This window comes from Lepidochelys olivacea, assembly GCF_965140295.1.
Source record: "Lepidochelys olivacea isolate rLepOli2 genome assembly, chromosome: 1".
Lineage (NCBI taxonomy): Eukaryota > Metazoa > Chordata > Testudines > Cheloniidae > Lepidochelys > Lepidochelys olivacea.
Window position 1 is genome coordinate 251,475,229 of NC_140411.1, and position 22,754 is coordinate 251,497,982.

The 22,754-nt window shown below is 42.4% G+C and overlaps 1 protein-coding gene across 4 annotated transcripts in view; it reads left to right on the plus strand.

Moving 5' to 3' along the window:
- The window catches only part of TBXAS1 (thromboxane A synthase 1), a 324,038-nt gene that overhangs the window by 108,664 nt on the left and 192,620 nt on the right, over positions 1 to 22,754 (plus strand). For all 4 annotated transcript variants that reach the window (XM_084632610.1, XM_084632611.1, XM_084632609.1 and 1 more), the window contains one exon: positions 11,952 to 12,004. In XM_084632610.1, coding sequence (XP_084488736.1) covers positions 11,952 to 12,004 — 53 coding nt within the window. The remainder of the gene's footprint in view (positions 1 to 11,951; positions 12,005 to 22,754) is intronic.

Here is a 22,754-nt window from a genome sequence, read left to right on the forward strand (position 1 = left end):
GACTACATGCATTGTGCCCAGGCATCATATTCTGTGCAGCATTTGTACTGAACATAGTCTCCAAGCCACCCTCTCATGGGGCAGATGAACTCAGCTGAAAGTGTGCCTCATCCATCAGCCCCTGACAAATGTTGCAGGTACATAGTAGGGTTGCCAATTTTGGTTGAGTATATTCCCAGAGGTTTCATCCCATGGCATAATCTTTAATTAAAAATTAATCTTTCATTCCTGGAGACTCCAAGACAATCCTGGAGGGTTGGCAACCCTAGTACTTTCATCAAAGGTCATGAAGCGCTAAAACTGATTTACAAGGTAGTCCCCTATAGTCTTCTAGAAGTTGGCCCTAACTGGTGATCTAGAAACAAACAAAAATGAGTGATTGATGTATGAGCCAGTTCAATTCTAGACCCAGCTCCTTGCCCCTTAGAAGCTTGTCCCATACCCCTCTCACTAATCATTGTTGCCACTATGTTGTTTCTTGGTGCTTTCCAAACTTCAGTTTGGCTGGTGGCCTGTAATTTCTCCAGTCCTCAGTGTTGTCTTGTACCTCAGTGGCCTTCTTCCCAGTCTCCCTATGCTTTTCCAACTCTTTCTGGCAATTCTTATCAACTCTCTCTTGATCCTGCTCAAATATCAGTGTGGTAATTGGGATACTGTAGCTGTTCCATTAGACCTTTCAGAGTATAATTCAGCATTTTCTTTCTCTAGTCCATAGTTAGTGAGTTAAAATTTTGGCATGAATGTCTTAGTTTATGCATGACTGTGTGTTTTTTATATATATGGATCATATGAACCACCTACGGAGTGGAAAATAGCAGCCTTATTACACTGCCTTGCAGTTCAGAACAGAACATAAAGAGTAACTTATCCCACTGAAACTACAGGGTTGTTTTTTTTTTCATAGCTGAAAAAGTGTACTTAACCAGTCGAAGTTTGACCAGGATGGTGGACCAACACTCTTGTTGCAAAAAGTAATATATCTGTTCTATTCTACACAGGTTCTTATACCTCACTCACGTCACTGTAGTATATGATCAGCTTCCAGTAACTTGTCTCTCAGCCTCTTGCCAGTGGAAGAATTGTGGGTGCAGGGTAGTACTTTGTTTTTTTGGGGGGAGAGTTATTTACTAAGGTCATGTCTACACTACAGAGTTAAGCTGACTTAAGTTTTGTTGATGATCATAAGTCAATTTAATAACATTGGTGGAGCCCTTCCACACAAGGTTCCTTGTTTCAGTTGAGTGCGCCCACAGTTGTTGCTCTTACATTGACAGAGAGAGTGTTTCATTGTGGGTAGCTATCCCACTGTACAACTCACCACCCTCTGCTGCTGAGAGCTCTGGGAACAGATTGCAGTGCGTCATGGGGACGTGCTTGCCATCCCATGATGCAGTTCTTTCCGTCCCATCATTCCATGGGCTTTCTACTTCGTTTCACGCTGTTTTTCAACAGCCCTTATAAACTGTGCACCTGCCATCTCTACCTAGCAGTGTGGATCCTGAACTGCTGACCAGAGTGGCTATGAGCATTGTGAACACAACACAGCTGGTCCTGCAGTATTTCATGAGCTGAGAAACAGAAAGTGAATCAGTGATGCCTGCCCTGCTGTCTGCCATGGAAACAAATAGTTCAAGATTTCTGTTGGCATTCACGGGACACCTTACCACAGTGGAATAACAGTACTCAGCTTGGAAAACAAGCGCTGAGTGGTGGAATTGTATTGTGATGCACGTATGGAATGACAAGCAGTGACTGCAGAATTTACGGACGCGCAAAGCCATCTTTCTGGAACTGTGTGTGGAGCTGCGGTGCAAGGATACCAGAATGAGAGCTGCCCTCACTGTGAAAAAGTGACTGGCGATTGCTGTGTGGAAGCTGGCAACTCTCGACAGCTATTGGTCAGTCACAAATCAGTTTGGAGTTGGAAAGTCCACCTTGGGAGCTGTGGTGTTGCAAGTGTGCAGGGCCATTGATCGCCTCCTGCAACAAAGGACTGTGACTCTTGGTAGTGTATAGGAAAAAATTGATGGCTTTGAGGTGATGGGATTCCCTAACTGCGGTGGGGTGGTAGATGGAACGTATATCGCAATTTTGGTCCCCAACCATCTTTGGTTGGAGTACGTCAACTGAAAGGGCTACTTCTTCATGGTCTTGCAGGTGCTGGTAGATCAACTTGGCCGTTTCACTGACGTCAGTGCAGGTAGTCAGGGAAGGTGTATGATGCACACATCTTTTGGAACACTGGACTCAATGGAAAGCTGCACACTGGGACTTTCTTTCTAGACCAGAAGATTCCAATGGGGGATGTGCAAATGCCCATAGTGATCCTTGGAGACCCCAGATACCCCTTGCTTCTGTGGCTTATGAAACTTTACACCAGGAACCTAGACAGCAGCAGAGAACGCTTCAACAACAGGCTCAGCAGGTGCCGAATGAGCATTGAATGTGCCTTTGGCCAATTAAAAGGTCGCTGGTGCTATCTTTTTGGCCGTTTAGCCTTCAGAGAGGAAAATATTCTGATAGTTATTGCAGCCTGCTGTACTCTGCATAATATTTATGAATCAAATGGGGAAAGGTTTTCCCAGGGGTGAGCCACTGAGATTGATCGGCTGGCTGTTGATTTTGAGCAGCCAGATACAAGGGCAATTAGAGGGGCGCAGCAGGAGGCTATTCAAATCAAAGAGGCTTTGAAGGAACATTTTGACAATGATTCCCAGTAATGTGTCAGTATGTGATGCATTCGGCAAAGCAATGTTTACTTGCTGCCATGAATTACCCCTATAGTGCTTGCTTCTCGAACATTAATTGCAAGGAGCAAATATTCCTATGTACAGCCAATGTGTTTCAATGTTAGCTCTGAGCGATGTATGTATATATGTCACAAATAAAGATTCATTTTATTTCAAAGACTCATGTTTAATAACAGGATAAAACACAAAATTTTGGACAAACAGGGGACATGAAAATAAGGAACAGCCTCGAGGTAAGGGCTCTCACAGCTGGGTGTAATTCCAGTTTTCATTGGAAAACCAGTCCCCAGGCATGGAGTGCATGGGGCACTGTGAGGGACCAGGAACACATGATGAGTACGGTGGGGGATTTTGGGGAGGGCGTGGATCGAAGTTCTGTAGTGGCTGGAAGGGGAGTTGGGTGTGGATTTGCTCTGCTTGCAGGCTAATGAGGACTTCAACATATCTGGAGCTTTTTCATCCGCTCCTGCTCCTATGTCCTCTCCTGGCTATCCAGCTTCAGTCTTTCATTTATTGTCTCCCTCCATGCTCTTGTTTCATTCTGTGCTGCATCTGTTGACTGCAGCATTTTGTGAAACATATCCTCCTTACTCCTCCTGGGTCTGATAGAGGCGCTCCACTGGTGTGGAGGAGTGTGTTCTCAAGGCCACATCTGCAGAAGGCAAAGAAACAATGAACAGAGACAGTATTGTGAGTGTGCTCGCAGCCATGAATCACAAAAGTTACACACACCTCTTTCTCACTGTCCCTTGGCTAGCACACAGGTCACCGCGAGCCCCAATTATGGGGAGTTCACTGCGGAGAGAGGATGGGCAAGGGGGAAAGGGCAAGAAGGGACAAAGGGTGATTTGCAAAGGGGGTTACTATAAGCGGCTAGGGAGCCTATTCTGAATATTGGTATCCTTTTCCACAGGCTAGGGTAACTGAGCCAAATATCTTATTCCTAATGGTAACCCAGAATGCAGGGATACATCTTCTGCATGTGTGGTGGTTTCAGACTGGCTCCATATGCTGCTCACCTGTGTGCCGTTCTGGTCTCTGCAGGGATAATTGCCGTGTGTCACGGCAAAGTTTCCTACAGCGGGGGGAGAAACAAAGCAGCTCTGATAAGGAACCTTCGGCAGAGGTTTGCAGAATACCTACAGGAAAGCTTCCTGGAGATCTCTATGGAGGATTCCAGAGACATCCCCATGGACCTTAACAAACTTTTCCACTGTGGCCCCACTGCATAGATGGACAGATTCTGTTGTTAGTTTCTGTCCCTTATCCCTCCTCTGCCATATAAGGAAATGCATGAGAGCTCAATCTCCTGTCACTGTGCAGTATCAAAGCAAAATGATCACTTACTGGAGCTCCCCTCTCCTGCATCCTGAACGGCAGAGCCGGAGTGCTGGGACTGGCTAGACCTTTCCAGAGTGGAAAAGAAGTTCTGATTCAGCAAGAGGAGCATTTCAGTGTGTACACCTCCACACTTTTGTCACCAAATTTTGTAGTGTAGACCAGGCTTAAGTGTACGCACTATGTGTGTGCAAGAGAAGATGAGGTCAAAGAAGTGCCCTTGCACTTGGAGCGGAAGGTAGTGAGGTTTGTAATGATGTTTAGTTTCTGGGGGAATTTGTTCCACAGTCTTGGACATGGGCTTTTCAGTGACCACAGGTAATAGAGTGGCTTTGATTTTAAGTCTCCCATTTCACCAACACAGCGTTTCCTAGCAAAATGCTGGGGAATTGCTTCAAAAAAGTCCCAGAGACTACCCCCTACTAAATAAATAACACCACTTCCTGCAGTGCTTGAGTTTTCTTTTGAGGCCTCCCATCCAAGCAATGACCAGGCCTGGTACTGGTTCACGTATAGGGTTAGATGAGCCTGTACCCTACCCCAAGTTTTGCATGATAAGAAAAAATGTGAATAGCACCAGGGTCCTAGTTCTCTAACACCACATTCTACAGGCCATTACCCTCTGATCCCACTGAGGGTTACCAAAAGAAACTACACCATTTGCTCAAGAAACTCCCTGAAAAAGCACAGGCACCAATCTGCACAGACACACCCCAAGAATCCCGACCAGGCGTGTTCTATCTGCCACCCAAGATCCATAAACCTGGAAATCCTGCATTTTATCTGTGGGTCTTTGTCTTGTGCTGCTGGCACTTTCTTTGTCCTCCACTCCAGCAGGTGGCTTTCAGCTGAGAGATTTCCTAGGGGAAGGGGGCTGAAGGAGAAAAAGTTGCGTCTGTATAATGGAACAGTTTTTACCAAGTGCTCAGCCTGCAGGTAGCAAACGTGCGGCTGAAGAAGATGATACCGATTGGATTAAAAATCTGCTTTTCGTAATACTTGTCTCCGTTCCAACCTTATCTTGGCTCAAGAAAATATCTTAGAATTGTCAGGTGATCACATACTGAAGACCAAATTTTCAAATCTCACAAATTCTGGATTTCTGTTGAAGGAGAGTATGAGCAACTCCATGATGAAGCTGTGGAAGTGTTGCTTCCATTTGCGTCCCGTGATCTCTGTAAATCTGAGTTTTCAACAAGGATTTCTGTGAAAACTAAACATAGAAATTTAAACTTGGAGAAAGTGCCAGACATAAATCAGTCAGAGATTCAACCAAACACTGTGCAGTTTGAAGTAGGCCCATTATTCTCACTCAAATCATACTTCAGCTATGTCTGAACATGCCAATAAATCCATATTTTCAAATTATAGTTTTAAAAACCCAGATTTGATCAGATAATATCATTAAACAAACTATACAGTTGAATAAAACTGTAAAGCTGTCCTAACTCTAGTGCTCTTGAGTCTAGGGTGCTGAGTTGTTAAAACAAAACAAAACCCCTCCCCAGAAACCCAGTATTTGGTTGTGGGGAGCCACCATGTTTTAAAATATTTGTCAGGGAGTTGCAGTATGAACAAATTTGGGAACCACAGATATAAATAATAAACAGGGAAATTGCAGTTACAACCACACATCAGATAAGAACAAGATCTAAGTTAATGGCAGTTAACTTCCAAACAAATAAAAGTTCACACAGTATAGTCTGCCTGGAGAATTCACCACTGCAGGAAATCAGTGAGCTGGATTTTTTTAAAAGGTCTGGATAATTTTATGACTAATTACATTTGTGGTCATGTATATTAAGATAAGGGTAGTTGAATCTGGTGCTGAACACAGGGGTCAGAAAGAAATCTCCCTCTATGTAAAATAATGCACAGTTGGTTGGATATATGGGTTTTGACTCTGACTTCCTTTTAAGTTTCAGACATAGGACATAGCCATAGGCAGAAAACATCAAACCTGAAGGGCTGTTGATGGTTCAGTCTGGTATAGTGTCCTGTGTTCCTATGAAAGATGGAGGAGAAAGAATGGTCTTGTAAGACACAGAGCTTGGAAACAGAAATTTGTGTCCTGTTCCCAGCTCCGCCATTGACTTTCTGTGTGACATTTGGCAAATTACTTAATCTTGAACCTCAGTTTCCCCATCTGTGAAATAGGATTTACACTTACCTATCTCTGGGGTGTTGTGAGGCTAACCTAATGTTTGTAAAGTGCAACAAGACCTTGAGACAGAAGATAATGTGCATGTCTGAAAGTGGAGGTAGGAGAAAGTGAGGTTATAATTACTAATGCTCTGAATGAATGTCTTAACCTGGTTAATGGGGAGATTCAACTAATACTAGTAAGTGTGATGGGATTTTGTTAATTCCCTCTTGTAGCTCTTGATATTACAGTCTCTGGCTCTTTGGAGCAAAGGCTGATAGTTGTTGCTAACTGTCTTTGTTTTGTAACAGACACATAGAGAGACTAGAATAAGACAGGATTCATTTCTCCTTGTGACTTGAATGAGAATTTGACCCCATGTCTCCTGGGGTGAAAGGCTAGTGCAGTGATAATCTGTTATCTAGCCTTGTGTATGCTGTATTGCAGAGGTGATGGGTTTGAGCTTTTGGGGCAAGGTATTAGCTATTGACTGAATCATCTCATGCCATCTAGTACTTTGGGTGGCATTGGCTTGGACCCTAGAGAAAGATACAAACACAGCTTCTGCACCGGGAAAGGAGTCATGTCTATAAAGCGTTGGTTAAGAGAGAGAGCATCAAAGGGGGAAAATAGTCATTTCAAAATGAAAGGCTTGTAGAAGCAACTCAGGGTTGTGTCTAGCCAGTTCTTTGCAAAGCAAAGGCCATTGTTAATAGATAGTATTATAGCGAATAAAGGTAAAAAATAATTTACAGTTTTCTTGGTATTTAGTTCAGGTAATTTTTTATAATTGTACAATGAGAACACATTGTCCTAATTTTCATATGCAGATTCAATTAGCATTCAGTTAATTAGCCTTTACAAATGAGGATTAACATAATTGCATAACACTAACCTCTCTTAATAACTATAAAGGGTAGGAAGGCTGTTTTTAATAAATTTGGAAGGCTTATATATGTTTTTTAAAATCTGAAATGGCACACACATAAATTAAACCAAATTACACACAAAGGACAGCTATTAGGAATGATGATCAAAGGAAACAAACTATGTACATGGTTTAGAATAGTGCTGGATAGAAATTCACTCTGGTTCTCTTCCTTGCTGTCTGCTGGCCTCCTAGTGTTTCCTCTATGATTATTACTGAGGAGATTGAACCATCCAGGGAGTCATTCCTTAAAAGTGAGCTCTGGCCTTATTATAATTCAAGTGTTGCTAGCTCATGTTTTGAAATATATATGATCATTTGGGTGGTAGGCACACAAAACCCATTGGATTTCAATGGGAATTGGTACCTAGTTGCCTTGGGCTCCTTTTAAAAGTCCCAGCCCTAAATGCTATTAGTTTCTGTTACCTGATGTAAGTGGATAGCTATATGGATTTTTTCTCTTTATTTGATATGGATATTTAAATAGTGATGCTCCAGTTAAGAATATCTTCATGACACAAAATACAACATATGACTGAGGGACCGAACAGCACATGGGTTTAGTAATGGGATATGGAGCCTTTGGTTTCTAGGTTACAGGTTTGAATCCCGACTATCTTGGTAGTGACCTTTGAGTGGCCTAGGTGAAGAGACTTGGTGTCTGTCCAGTCCCTCATGAACAGGTGTTGGCATCAGATAACACCACAACTGATATTCTCAAGCCAACATTTGAATGGGCATGAAACCGCAGAGATGTTCATTTCAGGCCAGAGTTGAGGCATTTTTTTACTGGGCAATGCAAGGAAGCTTGCACTGCTGTTGCTCATGCTTCATGTGTTCTGTGGTGAGGGAAATGCTGTTGCTCATGCTTCATTTGTTCTGTGGTGAGAGGAATGCTGTCTCCAGGTCTGTCAAGGTGATACTTGTCATAAACACGTAATAAAATAAATCTGTTCTCTGTTATTCTTAAATTAGAATGCTGCTCATTCAGTGGTGCTTGAGTGACATATCTCCATTACCATGTGGTCCAATACCACTTGTGTTCCCATTTAAGTACCTTGGGCTACCCTATGTTCTAGAAGAAGTTTTTCCTGTAGAAATTATTTTGTTGACTAAATTCTTGAGCTGTGGGCAACGACAGACCTGTATTGCATCCCAGCGCATGTGCTCTCATTAAAACCATTGTACCCTGCCTCTTGTGATCCCAGCAAGGACCCTAGTTAATTTCACAAGTCATATGATCTGTTGTCAAATTGCAGAGCCCCAACATTTTCCAAAGTGGCCGCAGAATTTTGATGCTTCCATTTTTCTGGTAATCAGCTTGAATCACCTTGAGCCCTATCTTTTAGAAGTGCCGAGTCCTCAGGACTCCACTTGAAGTCTGTGAGAACTGAAGGTGCTCAGCACCTCAGAAGAACAGGTCCATGATGTCCCATGCTTAGCATCCAAAAATTGAGAGATACAAAACTAGTGGCCATTTCTGAAAACATTGGATACAGTGACTCCGGACAGAGATGCCTCTGTCCATTCTCAACTGGAGGGGAAGGTCTCTGCAACACAGGTCTTTTGAGAGTCTGGAGAAGTAACCTGGTGAATGCAGTAGTGTGTGTGTTGGGGGGGGGGGGGAGAGGGAATCCTTCTCTGGGAGAATCCACTTTTAAAAATGGAGACTTGAGTCCACATTGTCTTTTCTGATTTCCCTGATTTATGTGCTGCACAGCCTGAAATCTTAACATGAAATTGCTTAAGGTAGTTTCTAGTGGCCAAATTCTACTCTCCCTGACAGCTGTAATTCTCATTTCCTTCAGCAGGAGTTCTACCTGGGCTGTGTGTGTCTGAGAGCAGAATTTGGCCCTATGCGTTGTTCTGTACACAGATACATTTGATAACTTACAATCAATCAAAGAGAGGAGAGAATGCAAACATCCTGTGAGGAAGCTGGCACAAACTATGTAAAGAAAAAGCTTTCTGGGTTTCAGGCAGTTAAACCACTTCAGCTGCTGTTTCCATGGTGTACCAGTTGCTGCTAAATATGCCTTCCTCAGGAAAGGAATCCTTCAGCTTGCATGCATGTGTTATCTCTTTGATAATGGCCCATCAGCAGGATGGCAGCTAATTGTGAGGGCCAAGTGCAATTTAAAAACCTTTTCCTGAGGTGGTGTTTGTGATCAGTCACATTCTGTAGCCTTTCAGAAAACGAGAAAGGAGAAGTGATTTTTCTAACTTGGAACAGCATAACTGCCCACTTTTTTACAATTAGAGATTGTGACACATTAGTTAAAGTGGTAAATTCAAGGTCAACACTCATGCACTTAGGTATCATTACAAATGGCATAGTCTATGCTACATTTTCCTCCTGATTCCTGAAAAACTATAGGTTTCAGAGTAGCAGCCGTGTTAGTCTGTATTCGCAGAAAGAAAAGGCTTACTTGTGGTACCTTAGAGACTAACAAATTATTTCACTTCCTCCACTCCATCACCACCACCACCCCTGTTGTTCTTAAGCTGTAGCAGTAGATAATGCACTGAGTACGTGACTAGGAGGTAGAGCTCCTAAATTCTAATTTTAGCTCTGCCACTGATACAGTGTGTGGCATTTAGCAAGTCAATTAAAGCTCTCTGCCTCAGTTTCTTTGTAAAACAGCTGCTCAATGGTTTGTAGATCCTCAATCACGGTATATGTGCAGACTATTATTGCAGTTACAATCCGGGGCTACCCTACAATAATACCTCATAGGGCCAAATGCACCTCAACCGGTGCAAAGAAGTTGCAAATGCACCTCCTTTAACCTGCAAGGCTTGCTGCGCTTCAGGCAGGATTCACTTAAGGGGAAGGACAAGGTGGTGTTTCCACCACACCCCTTTGTTGGGAGTTATGCCAGGGGACATAAGCTTTAGTGTTTATTGGAGCCCTGCCAGTGAAGACTGAATCACTACAAGCTGACAGGGTAATAGAACTCTAGACCTTCCTATATCTTCCATTGTTCTATGTAGTATAGTTGTGGCAGTGTTGGTCCCAGGATATTAGACAGACAAGGTGGGTGAGGTAATAGCTTTTATTGGACCAACTTCTGCTGGCTATGAGAGAGACAAACATTCAAGCAACTCTATCCTGAATGGTCTCTTACAATATGTGCTAAGTACTTATGCTAAACAATCTGTTTCACTTTGCATTTTGCTGTAAGGCTGGAAATTCTTTCCCCAGTCCTGTAGAAGAAGTGAGTTGTAGCTCAGGAAAGCTTATGCTCAAATAAATTGGTTAGTCTCTAAGGTGCCACAAGTACTCCTTTTCTTTCTGTGTGGTTTGAAAGCTTGTCTTTCTCACCAACAGAAGTTGGTTCAATAAAAAAGATTACCTCACTCATCTTGTGTCTCAGAAAGATTTTCCTGACATTCAGCCTAAATTGTTCCTTTTAAAATTTCATCTCCTCTCATCATTATGTTTTCTAAAATCTAAAGTCATTATGCTCGCTGATATTTTTACTCTATCTTTCTGTTATATAATTAGAACACAAATAAACACACGATTACGAAACTGGTGGTAACTCAGTTCCATGGAACAAATCACATGTTAAAAACCCTGCGATTAAAAAAATTAAAAGTTCAACGTGGATTTACTTTAAGAATTCAAAAAACCCTATACAACTGCCTATTAAAAAAGAATTGTATTTAATTTTATCTAAAGTAGAAAAAATATTTTTAATTTGCTCTGTTAAATGGGGGAGCCCTTGTCAACTGCCAGATTTTTTGAATTATTTCAGTGCAAAAAGCAACAACAACAAAAGCACAGATACTGCATTACAATGTGTTTCATACATTTATATGGACTATGATTTAATTATTTATATTTCATACTGCTTTAGCCAATATTCCATAGTATGTTGTAAAAGGAGTAAAGTCTTCATCTGCGACCTCAATGCACCATTTTGCTAGTGACTCTTTGCTGAGAATGGAGATAGCCCATGGATTATAGAAATGCAGATTAGCAAGGTCATACTGCAGTTACTTTCCCTATCTAAGTGATAAATACAATACCATATGATTTTCTGAATACTATAGTTTTGTCTTAATCATGTTTATTCACTTTTGGGGAAGCACTTTATACCTCCCCTCCTGCTACTCAAATTGTATTTATGTGGTAGGTAACAATTTAGTATAGTAATAAATTTCCTTATCTAAATGGATACCAGTTTTCTTCAAGTACGAGAGTGAAACACAAAAAGTAAAAATTCAAAATAAGTCTGTTAAAATAAAGCTGTTTATTTTTTCTGTTTATCCCCAGTGACTACTTAGCATTAAACTCGAACCAAGCAGGGTTTTTTTATTTGTGAGATAATGTTTTATTGGTGCGGTTTTTTTTACTTTTTTTCCCTTTATTTCTCTTGTGTGCAATGAGTAAGTCATATTCCTACTCTCTATTAGTTTCTCCATTTTGTGCATTTCGAAGCACAAACATACAAAGATTATGAGTCAGGCCCCAAAATCATAAGATTGGCTTAAAATTTTTTTAAAAAATTTTCTTTGGCCTTGTATTTGCATTTTGAGCCTTTAGAGCTCACATTTTCAAGTGTCTTTCTGCAACCTGGAGAACCAGAAAGTTGTGGTGATGTTGTTTTTTCTTAAATGAAAGCTGAGGTTCTCATATAGTAACATTACTCCAGGAGCTGGGATTTAAGAAAAACACCAGATATCACGAGTGTTGGTAACCCTGCATTCTAGGATCTCAAATGTTCTGGTAATGCCATATATAGTCAATGATAATACTGTGGTAACTCTCTTTCTCTTTACTCAGGGATTTTGGGAAAACCATACAAAACTGATCAAGGAGTATGGACCTGTTTGTGGGTAAGCTAGCAATACTCTTTCTTTACTTTGTTCATTGTTGCTGCTGTTTTCTTGTTGGTTTGCAACTTAGTGACAGTGAACTAATGCCACTTTACTCCTGAATAAAAGCATCCAGATGGAAGTTAACACACTGATGTGCATAGACTTCACGCCTTTAATTGATTTGCCTTCCCTTTCTTGCGTGTCTCCATATAAAAAAGTCCTAACATTGAACATACAGACAATTCTGCTTAGACTTAAGGGCATGGCTACACTTGCAAATGTAGAGCGCTTTGAGTTAAACCAGCCTTCGTAGAGCGCAGCAGGGAAAGCGCTGCAGTCTGTCAACACCGACAGCTGCAAGCGCACTGACGTGTCCACATTTGCAGCACTTGCAGCGGCATTGGGAGCAGTGCATTGTGGGCAGCTATCCCACAGAGCACCTCTTCCCATTCTGGTGCTGATGAGGTCCAGCACCTCACCATTGCTCCATACTGGGGATAGCCTGGCGCGGGGAGGCGTGGTCACTTGGAAAGATTCACTGAGAGCACTCCACGCCTGGCTAAGCAAACAGGAGGGGGATTTTCAAAATTCCCAGAGAATTTAAAGATAGGTCTGATGGTTGGTCACCTGAGGGCAGGGCAGTAGAGTTCAAAGTGATGACCAGAGTGGCTAGAACGGGCATTGTGGGACACTTCTGGAGGCCGATCAGAGTGCATTAACAGACCAGGGGGTCCACACTGCTGCTGCGGTGCTCCAGCGGGGGCGCATCAAACGTTATTCCACTCGCCGAAGTGGATTACCAGGAGCGCTCTAGCTGCGGAGTCAGAGCGCTCTACGTGCCTTGCCAGTGTGGACGCATCGTGAGTTAGAGCGCACTGGGCTGCTTTAATGCGCTCTAACTCACAAGTGTAGCCAAGCCCTCAGTCTTTCTCAGGCCTTTACAGAGCTACCACCTTGGTAAAATAAGGGTGTTGGTAGCCGTTGCACAAAGGAAAATATATCTCTTCTCTCATGTGAACATTGAATTGATGAGGGGAGGAAGTGCCTTTAAAGTTGCTTTGGTTTACATGCCTGTCACCTATGTGATTCTGAGTTTTCACTATGAGACAATGAAACATTCACCAAAATTTAATTTAATTTAAGAAAAAATCACTTTTGCAAAATACTGTGGATTTGAGTTCAAATCTCTCACTCCATATCTGTACAAAAATATCCATTTTAAAAATATCATGAAGTAAAAAGTAAAAATTGCACACCTCTTTCCCCTGTCCTCCAGCTGTAGTTAACCACTTACTAGTGCTGAGGAGGGACTACACCTCAGGAAGAATACACAGGGACTCCCCTAAAGTCAAATATTTCCCGTTTCTTTGAATCCCTCATTGGTAGTACAAGTTTTGCATTGTTATAATAGTGCTGGAACTGCACTTTTACTTCCATTCTTTTCTATCCTAAGTGGAAATAATGACTTCCAGATTCTCTCTATCCTTGGTATTTCCAATGTGCTTATTACTTTGATATATAAATACAGACCAATAATTACAAAGAAAGCATAGACTCAATGGAGACACTGTTTTTATGTCTCCTTACAACAATCTGTAACCCACTAATTCCCTTTTGTCCTCTGACTGCTGAAGTCTCAGTTGCCTACTTCATTTTGAATGGTTTCTTGCAACATGTTTTAACTTCTTATGCTTAACAATCTGTTTCACCTTGTATGTAGCTGTGATGCTCTGATTACCTTTCTGAGACCTGATGAAGAGCTCTGTGGAGATTGAAAACTTGTCTCTCTCACCAGCAGATATTGGTCCAATAAAAGATATTACCTCACCCACCTTATCTCCCTCATATCCTGGAATTAATGTGGCTATAACAACAGTGCAAACAAAGAAAGCATAAATAGTCCTGAAAGGTTTTTTTTCTTCCCTGTTCCACAGAAGTTCAGAGATGCGTGTGAGTGTGTGTAGATTATAAATATGTTTTGGATGTTGTTCCTGCAGCAAAGCTTTATCAAAGAGCAGTGTTTTATAATTAATCTGAAGACAGGCAAGTTGAGGTTCAGACCTAATGGAGTTCTCACTGCTAAAAAAATACTCCACTCCCTATTTCTGACAATCTAAACCAGGGTCTCTGCAGCTGTGTCATCCCACAACTATGTGTGCAGATAGCAGAGGATGAGGTGGTTTGCAAAATCATAGAATCATAAAGTCATAGAAAATTAGGATTGGAAGAGACCTCAGGAGGTCATCTAATCCAACCCCCTGCTCAAGGCAGGACCAACACCAACTAAATCATCCCAGCCAGGGCTTTGTCATGCCGGGCCTTAAAAACTTCTAAGGATGGAGATTCTACCACCTCCTTAGGTAACCCATTCCAGTGCTTCACCACCCTCCTAGTGAAATAGTGTTTCCTAATATCCAACCTAGACCTCCCGCACTGCAACTTGAGACCATTGCTCCTTGTTCTGTCATCTGCCACCGCTGAGAATAGCTGAGCTCCATCCTCTTTGGAACCCCCCTTCAGGTAGTTGACAGCTGCTGTCAAATCCCCCCCACTCTTCTCTTCTGCAGACTAAATAAGCCCAGTTCCCTCAGCCTCTCCTCATAAGCCATGTGCCCCAGCCCTCTGATCATTTCTGTTGCCCTCCGCTGGACTCTGTCCAATTTGTCCACATCCTTTCTGTAGTGAGGGGCCCAAAACTGGAAGCAATACTCCAGATGTGGCCTCACCAGTGCCAAATAGAGGGGAATAATCACTTCCCTCAACCTGCTGGCAATGCTCCTGCTAATGCAGCCCAATATGCTGTTAGCCTTCTTGTAATCCCCAGGTCCTTTTCTGCAGAACTGCTGCTTAGCCAGTCGGTCCCCAGCCTGTAGCAGTGCATGGGATTCTTCCGTCTTAAGTGCAGGACTCTGCATTTATCCTTGTTGAACCTCATCAGATTTCTTTTGGCCCAATCCTCCAATTTGTCTAGGTCACTTTGGACCCTATCCCTACCCTCCAGCATATCTGCCTCTCCCCCCAGCTTAGTGTCATCTGCGAACTTGCTGAGGGTGCAATCCATCCCATCGTCCAGATCATTAATAAAGATGTTGAACAAAACCAACCCCTGGGGAGCTCCGCTTGAGACCGGCTGCCAACTAGACATCGAGCCGTTGATCACTACCCATTGAGCCCGACAGTCTATTCAGCTTTCTATCCACCTTATAGTCCATTCATCCAATCTATACTTTTTTAACTTGCTGGCAAGAATACTGTGGGAGACTGTATCAAAATCTTTGCTAAAGTAAAGATTTATCACATCCACTGCTTTCCCCATATCCACAGGGCCAGTTATCTCATCATAGAAGGCAATCAGGTTGGTCAGGCGTGACTTGCCCTTGATGAATCCGTGTTGACTCTTCCTGATCACCTTCCTCTCCTTCAAGGGCTTCAAAATGGTTTTCTTGAGGACCTACTCCGTGATTTTTCCAGGACTGAGGTGAGGCTGACCGGTTTGTAGTTCCCCAGGTTCTCCTTCTTCCCACTGTATTTGCCTTTTTCCAATTGTCTGGGACCTCCCCCAGTTGCCACGAGTTTTCAAAGATAATGGCCAATGGCTCTGCAATCACATCAGCTAATTCCCTCAGCACCCTCGGATGCATTAGATCTGGACCCATGGACTTGTGCATGTCCAGCTTTTCTAAATAATCCTTAACTTGTTCTTTCACTACTGAGGGCTGCTCACCTCCTCCCCATACTGTGTTGCCCAGGACAGGAGTGCGGGAGCTGACCTTGTCTGTGAAGACTGAGGCCAAAAAAGCATTGAGTACTTCAGCTTTTTCCACATCATCTGTCGCTAGGTTACCTCCCCCATTCATTAAAGGTCCCACACTTTCCCTGACCTTTTTCTTGTTGCTAACATACCTGTAGAAACCCTTCTTGTTACCCTTCACATCCCTTGCTTGCTGCAACTCCACTTGTGTTTTGGCCTTCCTGCTTACACCTCTGCATGCTCGAGCAATATTTTTATACTCCTCCCTAGTCATCTGTCCAAGTTTCTACTTCTTGTGGAAGCTTCCTTTTTGTGTTTAAGCCCACCGAATATTTCACTGTTAAGCCAAGCTGGTCACCTGCCTTATTTGCTATTCTTTCTGCACATCAGGATGGCTTGTTCCTGTGCCTTCAGTAAGGCTTCTTTAAAATACAGCCAGCTCTCTTGGACTCCTTTCCCCCTCATATTAGCCTCCCAGGGGTTCCTACCCATCATTTCCCTAAGGGAGTCAAAGTCCGCTTTTCTGAATTCCATGGTCCGTATTTTGCTACTCTCCTTTCTTCCTTTTGTGAGGATCCTGAACTCAACCATCTCATGGTCACTGCTGCCCAGGTTGCCACCCACTTCTACTTCCCCTACCAATATAAGATAGTCCATAGGGCTTTGTAGACTAGGCCAGGACTTAAAACTCACGCTCTGAATTGAATGGGAGGAGAATGCAATTCGCAGAGCAGTGGTGTAATATTGTGTCAGCCTTGTTGTCTGAGGTATTTGCTGTACCAATTGCATCCTTCTTGTGGCAGTCACATTCAACTCTAGGGAAAGTGTCTTGCAGAGATAAAACCAAGAGGTAACGATATCATGGCTGTCAGTGGCTAGATCCTCGACTGAGAGGAAATGATATAGTGTCCTGGCCGGTGAGAAATAGAAAAAGATGTTCATCACCACTGTGGCACTTTGGATTTGTCTGGGGTAGTAATGGACTGAGCATGACTCTGAGGCTTCATATTATTCCAAAGATCTGTAGTCTTGTGCCCTTAAACAATGGTGATGATAGAGCACTGGCATTAGTTCCTCAGTATGTTTTCCGCATTCTAATTAGTATCACATCTGTTTTTTCTAAGTTGATCTAGAGCTCTCTGGTTTTCACTCCTCTGCTTACCCATTCCTTCAGGCATTGGTGATGGCAGGGCAGTGTCAGTAGAACAATGAACTGGTAGCATATGAGTCACACTGTCTCCGAGTGGTCTCTTGTAGATGTTGGAGGATGAGAGAAAGCACTAAGCCTTGTTAGATTGCACATAAGATGATACATAGGTATATATCCTGTCTCTCTGGGGTCTGGCCGATAGGAATGAGTGGATCCAGCACACTGCTGCGCTGTTTACTCCTGCAAGGTCTTGTAAAGGTATCTTCAGCTCTGTCTCACTAATGGTGCTGAAGGCTGCAGAGACATCTAGCACTAGCAGCACAGAGGTTTCTTTCCTGGATGTGATGGTTCGCGGGATATCCAGGACTGTGAGTCACCTTGTTACCAACTCCTCTTCCCCGCCCCCCCCCCCCCGCAATCTCCAGCATGAAGGAATCTTGCTTGCGCTTAACTGGTGCCAGCTCCCTGACACCACCAACCTATTAGCCACCTAAGCACTCTTCTCTGGGCTATGCCAGCCCTTACTTTGCCTTGCAGGTTAACAATAAGTGTGCCCCAGTCCTGGAGTCCCTTTGAAGCATTCCCCTGTAGTGTTCAGCCCCTTATCCACTGAATACTCACAGAAATACCAGGTCTGCTGTCTCCAAAGGAAGAATGTACACACCTGCTTGAATGACTGAACTCAGGATCAGCACCTTGCCTAGTATCACAGCACTGAGATACATTTACAGTGCAAACCAGAATAAGTTTATTAACAGAGATTCAAGAGTCAAGTGATGATGAGTGAGAATATTGGAAACAAATGGTTACATATCAAACAAAATGATAAAACGCTTTCTAGGTGCTACATTTAACTAATAGGTTAATCTCCTGTCTAAAGAAGTTTATCTTACCTCCATAGTCCTCTGCAGCATTTCAACCAAGGTTGGCTGAGATCCTGTTTTCATGAATGTAAATGCACTGTCCATTTACTTCGTGGATGTAGTATAAGGCAGTGTTTTCTTTGCCTTCTGCTTATAGCCTCAAAATTCATTATCTGTACCCAGAGTCAGTATAACCATCTTTGGTTTGTTTTTCCTGTGTGCAGCTGCCTTGTTGACTTCACATCTCTTCAATAACTTCAAATGTAAATGATATCCATTAGGTTAGCTTACAATGTTTACTTAACATCCCAACAGAGAGACAGGTGAACAAACACTTCTTGTGTGACAGAAGACCTGTTTCTCCATCTAAGAACATATTTTCAGTGTATATATATATAATTTTTTACATAGGATCTGTACATACATTTGACAACAATATTAAGGACCAGTGTGGCCCGGCTTTCACTTAAGATCTCACATGACATTCAATTAAATTCAGCAAAGACAAATGTAAGGTGCAACACTTAGGGAAAAAAACCGAAATACATAAATATAGAATGTGGAAGAACTTCCTAACTGTAAGAACAGTAGGACAGTGGAACAGACCTCCTAGGAAGATTGTGGAAGCTTCTTTGCTGGAGGTTTTTAGCCATCTGTCTTGGATGGTTTAGACACAACAAATCCTGCATCATGGCGGGGGCTTGACTAGATGACCCTTGTGGTCCCTTCTAAACCTATGATTCTATGATTCTTTGGTGAATCAGAATGCACATTCCAGAATCAGGACATTCCTGAGACTCCCTTGCCAGTTGTCATTAAGAGGTTCTTGGGTCACACTGTACAAGGCCAAGAGAAGGTTGTTCAATACCAGGACAGTTTCTGGGTAGTGTCCTAGAGAGAAACCTGATTTGTCAGGGATCCAGGAGATTGGCAGGGAATAAATGCTACTCTTGAAATCTTCCAGGAAAAGGAATCTTTGGGACACTTTTCAGAGTAGCAGCCCTGTTGGTCTGTATCTGCAAAAAGAAAAGGAGGACTTGTGGCACCTTAGAGACTAACAAATTTATTTGAGCATAAGCTTTCGTGAGCTACAGCTCACTTCATCCGATGCAACTGTTACCATGCTTGATGTAAGTGGTCAATTAGTGGTTCTCGGAAAATGTTTGGGCCTCTAGTGGCTGCCTGTGTGTGTGTGTATGTGCACACACGTGTATTATTATGATCTACCCAATGCATGAAACTCCTTCCTCATTCCCACAGCTTCTTCTGTTTGAGTCTTACAGTTCTTGTGAATAAAGGTAACAAACGTTATGTGGCAGGTGTGCATGTATGACCAGAATCAAGGCATTTGACCTGATGGCCTTGGAGGAGATCTGACATTTTGCTCTTTTCAGATTGAAAACAGCTTCCCAATAAGCATGAAGAGCAATGATATGTATTTTCACAGTGGTGAAGTGTGTTTAATACAGATCTTTGGAATGGAAGCCGTTATTCTCCCCTGCCCCCCTCCTAAGGTCACTTGAATTGTCTGAATGATACCATCACAACTGTTTTCTTTCGTATGTGAATTGGTTTCCTTGACAACAGGACGTCAAATCAACTTTTCAGCTTTAATCAAGTCAAAACAATATATCCCTTCCATTCCAAACGACCTCAAGTCGTAGGGAATTGTTTCAAGCAAGGTTTTCTAGGTCACAATACCTTTTTTTTTTTTTTTTTTGCTCCTGTGTGTAGAACCAAAGGAGAGGTGATGTCATTGTTCCTTTACAGAGAGAGACAATGCAAATAACCTCCAGCAGTGAATGTGTGATGTGAAACTCCTGTCTATTTTCATATAGGGAGGGTCCAGAATGGGCACCAAAGGGAAAACAAACTACTCTTGGGTTCAATACACAAGGAGAGATGCAATGTTCTAATTCCATTGAAATGAATGGATTCATGCTGCCCACTTCAGTTTTCAAGAGCTAAGATCACCAAATAAAGTGGCTGTTCATGTGTATATAACTCAGTTTTATCCTGAAATACCACCTACAAAGATGCTTATAATAAATGTGCTGATTTTTCATGCAAAAACGACGACAAACATTCTATTTAGAAATAACATTATTTATGTTGTTGTTCCCCTTCTTCTTACTAGCGAAATAGGATCTTGGTTTCTGTGGGATTTATTGTGTTCTGTAGCTTATTCCTCAGATGAGCCCCCAATTTCTAAGTCTTCTACTTATTTTCCTTGCATCCGATTGTCCCATTTCAATTCAAGGATATGACTTCTGGTGGGAAAGAGGTGGCACGAAACTTCAGCCTTAGTGGATGAAGAGAAGTATGGGGAAAATATTACACAGAATCAGAAATGTGTCTAGAACAGTGGTTTTTCAAACGTATTTTAGCTGAGCCCCCCCCTTTGATTTTACAATTTTTGGTTGTGCCTCACCTCCCCCGCCCCCAACCCAGACAAAAAGAGGTGAGTTGGGATGGAGGTGGTGCTCCTTTTCAGAGTTCCACCCTGGGGGGCTGAGGTCTGAGCTACCTGGCATCGCCCCTTGCCCCCCCTGAATGGTCCTCCTCGCCCACTCCCCTGGGGGGTGCACCCCACAGTTTGAAAACCTCCGGTCTAGTAGAATGTTACCAGGTTTTTAGAGGCTATGACTTAATCCTATTTTACATATACGCTCCATGTGCATTTGATTGGACATTGTGATTGCATTATCATTATTTATATGGCACCATAGGTGCACATTGATGGTGCACAGTAGAAGAGCTGTGTCAAAATAAGTAATAGATTTCCTGTCCTGAAGAACATAGCGTGGAGAATTACAGAAAAATACAGTACAATATTAGAATGACAGGTGGTAGATACAACTGGCATGAGTCACCTACTAGGGCTTGAACCTACAGTAAACTCCATGTGGGCACAAGGGTCCAGTCAGAATGAAGGACTTACCATGAAGGTTCTAAAGCATTTTTGCAGCAGACTGCACTGTAATTCGTGGTTGCAGTGTTCTTTCTTGATATGCCTAGAGCATGGAACTGCTCCCAGTTAGTGTAGGCCCCCAATTCCTTCTCCGTCAATAAAATTCTGAACACCTGCCTGCTCTGTGAAGCCTAGCAACTATATATCCTTCTTTGCTCACACCCTTGTGTGCTATGACATTGTGAGCTCTTTGGGGCAGGGCTTTTGTTCTTTGTTTAGCACATTTTAGTTCGTTTTTAGGCTCCTGCTGAACACTTCTGGCTCTGTATAAAGAATCAAGAGCTTTAGCACCAATGATGTGATGTGCAACACAGTGTTGTTCATAATCCCGTTTTGTTGTTTGTTATAAACTTCTTATGAGCAAGTTATCCATCTTCAGCAAAGCAGCTGCAGCAAACTCTGCTGAGCCTAGGACATAAGCCTTTTGGTGTCAGCACAGTACTACAAAATGAGTTCCCAGGGTATGGAAGAAAGCTAGGGGTATCTGCATGGATACTAGAAGCAACTGGGTCGTATCTTTGATGTGAACGGAGCTACATTTTCTTATAAAACATAATTAGTTTATAATTAGTAACTTATACAAATTTTAATGAAATGTCTGGGAAGTAAAACAACAGGCTGGATGTTCTTAATACATGACATCTGATCTGTCTAAAAAAAGACATCATTCATATCTTGTCATTTAGGGGGCTGGATGGCTCAAAGAATTAGCAGTAGAATATGGAGTCAGTCAGTAAGCTGAAATGTGGCTAACGCTGCATATGATTGTACTTTATACAGCCAGCTAAGAGCTTTTCAGCAGTCTAAGCAGAATGAATTAATGCTTTCTTAGTGGCTGTCCACACCAAACATGCCATTGCAAATGGCACTAGTTGACTTTGTTAGCCATTTTTGTAGATAGACCAAGGATCAAATTGTTGTAGACACTGAACTCTCATTCCAGCTTGTGGTCCCTCTGCATCAGGGATGAGGTATGCTGGTGACTCATTGTGATGAAGGCTTGTGTGGCTACTGCTTATGCTATACCTATTCTGTGGATAAACAGGGGATATACGTTTTCAGGGCTGTCGATCTGGAACTGTGCACAGAAATTATCCTTCCCTACCCCTTCCCCAGAATACCACAATAAAATTTTGGTCCCAGTCAAGTCAATAAGGCCAAGATTTCAACCCAGTGAACAGTTTTAGGCCTCATCATGTAGTTAGTTTACCCGCAGAAATAGTGTATTTATTGTCATTTAATTTTACAAGATTATTTTTATACCTGTTTCTCTGACAATGCCTTATTCTTCCTCACCTGGAAAGGGTAATCCCAAAGTAGGTGTTTCATCATTATTTCTGAAAATCAATGCAAAAAAATCACAATTTTCTGAAATAACCTTATCTTGTGTAATTTTTTTCTCCTTTTCTGCTGGTGGTTTTAATGGACTCCATGTAGGCCTCCTATTATTTTTTAAACAAGTCATTTTCCATATTTCATCTAGAGAAAGACATGCCTGGGCAGGAATGGAGAGGGGGGGAAAATCAGCCTTTCTGTTTTTGATATACAGCCTTCTTAATCTCTGGTTCACATTTTCCCTATTAAGGTTTGTTTTGCTAGTTTCCCTTGGGCTGGATTTCCATGTTTTAAAAAGGATTATATGCTTTTTGGCCTGAATAAAATCTTTTACCATTCTGCCTCTTTTTTGCTTTGTTTTGTTGCTTCCGTCTCGCATTGTGATAAGATCCTTTGACTCTACAAGTATGTACACTGCATGCTCTATGGCAGCACTGCAGTGTAGACACTACAGCGGCAGAAGGGGCTCTTTCATCTCTAGAGTAAATACACCCACCCAAGAGGTAGTAAATCAGGTTGATTGAAGAATTCTTCTGTTGACCTAGCTGCACCTACAGTGTGGGTTGGGTCAACCTAACTACATCGCACAGGGTGTGAAATTTGTCATAACCCTGAGCAATGTAGCTAGGTCGACCTGAGTTGTAGGTGTAGACCAAGCCTATAGTGTTCTTAATCAGTCCTAGACCTACTTCTGTGGA